Here is a 4,309-nt window from a genome sequence, read left to right as displayed (position 1 = left end):
GGGGTTTGTGCAACGCTTCCATCCGATGCATCCTCTGGGGTTTGTGCAACGCTTCCATCCGATGCATCCTCTGGGGTTTGTGCAACGCTTCCATCTGATGCATCCTCTGGGGTTTGTGCAACGCTTCCATCCCTTGGAGCCTCCGGTGTTAGTGCAACGCTTCCATCCCTTGGAGCCTCCGGTGTTAGTGCAACGCTTCCATCCCTTGGAGCCTCCGGTGTTAGTGCAACGCTTCCATCCCTTGGAGCCTCCGGTGTTAGTGCAACGCTTCCATCCCTTGGAGCCTCCGGTGTTAGTGCAACGCTTCCATCCCTTGGAGCCTCCGGTGTTAGTGCAACGCTTCCATCCCTTGGAGCCTCCGGTGTTAGTGCAACGCTTCCATCCCTTGGAGCCTCCGGTGTTAGTGCAACGCTTCCATCCCTTGGAGCCTCTGGGGTTAGAGCAATGCTTCCATCCCATGGAGCCTCCGGGGTTAGAGCAATGCTTCCGTCCCATGGAGCCTCCGGGGTTAGAGCAATGCTTCCATCGGAGGTTAAAGTCTTAGGAGTTTTAGTGATGCTTCCAAATGGTGCATCAACTAGGACTTCTGTGCTACTTCCAATTGGTGCTAGCGCTGGTGCTTGTGTGTCATGTGATGCAAAGGCACGAAATGAAAATTTATGATCGAGATTTACGACACCGGTGACATCACTAAAAGTGGCACCCACTTTCGCACAATATTGCCAAGAAATCACTAAGAAAAGGGTATGAAAGAGCTTGAAACCTTTGCCTACGGCCATTGTGGAGTGTCTTAAAGTTGTAAGGTTACAAGCTCGTTTCACAAATGATGAAGAGTAGCAATTGCTAAGTTGTGGGTGCTTGGATTTTTCTTACAATGTAAGGCCCTATATATAGTTTGATGGGAAAACTATATCTAGAAAAGACCACCCAATTCAAAAAGGGTGTTAAATTTTGTGGGTTTGGGAGTATTCCAAGTATAGAATGTTGGACTATTCAATTTCTAATTTCTCCCTCCCTTCATTTGAGGATCATTAAGAATAATTATATTTTTAAACAAAAAATATACCAGTGTTAGCCTCGGCTTACTTTTGATGTGCAATAAATTGATATTTTATGTTATTTCATGAACTCAATATTATTATTTTATAACACCGTAGAGATTTTCTTCTCCATGAATTATACTTGATTAGATTACTTGTCTCATTTATACAACCCATTTATAACCTGAAGAATAAGGATGTCAAAGTATTTGTAGTTTTGAAACCGGCCTTGTAATTCTTTATAGTTTTGAGATCATGTTTGATTGTGAAAAACAAGGTTGTCGCCGCTCTTTGTAGCCTACTTATCGGTTCTTAATCGTGTCCATGGTTGGTGCTAAGGTAGTATCTCTATGATTTGACAAGAGCTTATCATAGTTTCTTTTCATCAAGATCTTGGTCCTAAATCACGGGTCATGAGTCATGATACTTGGTCATTAAATAAATTTGAAGTCATATATAGTCGTCTATAATTTCATAAACTATCACGAGATTCTACGTCCTAAATCACGAGTCATGAGTCTCATATAAAATATCATATCATTTCAAGTTCGTTAAATACTTAGAAACATCACGAGATTCTACGTGTATTTATGTCTCTTTCCACCCCAATCATGGTTTAGGATCTAAACTTGATCCAATTACGATGAAATCTTACCGTCTTTAATATCATTATAATTATCCATAATATAGATTCTTAAGTCATTTGGAGTCTATTTTAGCCATAAAATATCTTAAACGCATAAAAGAAATATTTTTGTCATTATTCGCCCCACCTTTGTTTGGGGCCTAAACATTCTCGGGTTATTTTGAAATATTTTACAATAATTCTTCTTAACCACAGAAATAGGTTTCATATAAGATCTTTAAGTCATTTAACTTATATACTAAGTAGGGACATTTTTATAATTTTATTCCCTTCTAATTTGTTTAGACACTTAACATTCTACTACTCATCACTTGTGAATGTATATAGAAAAAGGTGTAAATAATGACACGTATATGTGCAATTTCATACTATCTGATATGAACCAAGATATCAATCATACAATATAAACTGTAAGGAAGATGGGAAGAAAATATTATTCAAATTATAATAAAATGTGGCAATTCATGTCAACTTAAAGAAAAATAAAACTTCATTTATTCTTAGGTAGTTACAAAATTTGGATGGATGATAATTTAAACGTATGGTGTATTATGGATGATAACCTTAATGTATTTAAGGTTACACGAAAGAAAAATCCAAAGAACCATTTATTAAGACCCGTAACAATCAAATTGCTGGAGATTTAGGTAACGTTAAAATAACCTGTTAAATGAACTCCGCTGCTTATGAAATTTTAATAGTCTCCACATTATAACATGTTGAGATTATGTATGAAATTTGGTTGTCATTAGATAAGGTTAAGTAAGAAAACCAAGTAACGGCGAAAAATGACCATAATGTCCCTAAAGAAAACTACCTACGGTTCAATCTCTAAATGACCTCCAAATATTATGAGATGTTGCATGAATCCTTATCTCAGAAGTTTATATAAGGTAGTGAAGTCTGGGAGCCATTGGAAAATATTAGGTAGCGAAACCAAGATATGGAGAAAAACATTCATCACGATCCAGCTTTACCTCCTAGGATGACTAACGAGGTATCCATGAAATAAGGGATTCCCCACATGTACCCTTGGTCCCTCACAAGATTCTACATTCACAAGATTACATTGGACAATTCCTAAGGAGAACTCTTAAGTTCCAAGCTTGACCCAAGCTTGACCCCGATTTTAAGAGTTATATTTGCACATTAGATGAGCATGTACTCTTAGTATGTTGAATCTAGGGTCGTTACACGGATGTGATTCTATAATAAGTAAAATATTTTTGGTATTTAATTTCTAACAAAAATCTAAATAATTACAACAAAATCAAGATAAAAGAAAAAGGAGACCTAAGATATAAGTTATAGTAATAACAAACATTCCACGGACATCTCTCTCAGAACCTCTAACTTCTATCCATCTAAAATATAAATTACTTTTTAATTGAATACTTTTAAATATTAAAATAATTAATAATTAATTGAATCTATTCCAAAAAATGTTAGGATATAAAATTATTAGATATGATATTTTTTCTGAGTCAAAGTTTATTACAAATATTTAACAAGTTTCCATATATACTATATAGCTAATTGAGAATATTTATTATCAATATTATTTTGATTTATGACAATGACAATAAAAAATAAGAAACAAATAAAAAATATTGAATTAATATGGCTCATTGAGTATAAAGTATGTATTGTCAGCTAATAATCGATTAAAATGTTGTTTTAATCCATCGCAAACATAGGGTTAAACTAAAAGAATTTGACATTTCTCTTATACATAAATTCATGTATTATTTTTAAATTCTTAAATGTTTGTTTGACCACTGTTGCCATGATTCGATGGCGACGGAGGAATACTACAGCTTAAAGAAGTTTCAAATATATCAGTTGTCGGTAGCGGTGAAGAAGGAGCGAACTGGATCGACGAATGTAACAGTAGAGCTTATTTACGGCCGTACAAAATTGTCCAAAATCGAAATTGAAATCAAAATTGAAACCTTACGAAGGAAATATGGGAATATTTGTGGAGTTAAAATTTCCAAAATTCGAATATCTCTTCCTATGGCTATATATATATATATATATATATATATATAAAAAAGAGAGAGGAATGGTTTTTTAATGAAATTACAGTCAGACTCTTTTAATTTTTAATGAAATTACAGTCATACCCTTTTACTAAACCAAGAAACTAATGAACTATCAAGAAAGTGACAAGTTCCACTAGTACTTTTACGATCAAGTAAACTTTCCGCAAAATCCGCATAAGAATATCCTACCAATTTAAACTCAACATTTCTAGGATACCATAATCCTAAATTAACAGTCACAAGCAAATATTTAAATATTCTTTTAACGGCAGGTAAATGAGATTCCCTAGGACAAGATGGAAACCTAGCACAAAGACATACACTAAACATAAAATCAGGTCTACTTGCATCAAATACCACATACACTAAACAAAAAAAATTTCTAAGTCATCACTACAAATAGACTCATTAGAAATATCATTACAAGATTCATCAAATGCCACATGCATAGATTCTTCTATAACTAAAGTTCTCTTACTGAAAACTCTGTAAGCTTTACTAGTACATGAATAACCAAGAAAAATACCAATATCCATCTTAGAATTAAATTTTCCCAGCTTTTCTTTGTTGTTCAAAAT

General features: G+C 34.2%; 1 protein-coding gene across 1 annotated transcript in view; it reads right to left on the bottom strand.

Annotated features, from left to right (window-relative positions):
- Window positions 1-779, bottom strand: part of LOC111784309 (sialidase-like) — a 3,450-nt gene extending 2,671 nt beyond the window's left edge. Inside the window, exon 1 of the mRNA XM_023665050.1 lies at window positions 15-779. Within this exon, the coding sequence (XP_023520818.1) occupies window positions 15-779 (765 nt within the window). The remainder of the gene's footprint in view (window positions 1-14) is intronic.
- Between the last annotated feature and the right edge of the window lie 3,530 nt (window positions 780-4,309).

Source organism: Cucurbita pepo, unplaced genomic scaffold (assembly GCF_002806865.2).
Source record: "Cucurbita pepo subsp. pepo cultivar mu-cu-16 unplaced genomic scaffold, ASM280686v2 Cp4.1_scaffold000183, whole genome shotgun sequence".
Taxonomy (NCBI): domain Eukaryota; kingdom Viridiplantae; phylum Streptophyta; class Magnoliopsida; order Cucurbitales; family Cucurbitaceae; genus Cucurbita; species Cucurbita pepo.
This window is presented reverse-complemented; position numbering and strand designations above follow the sequence as displayed.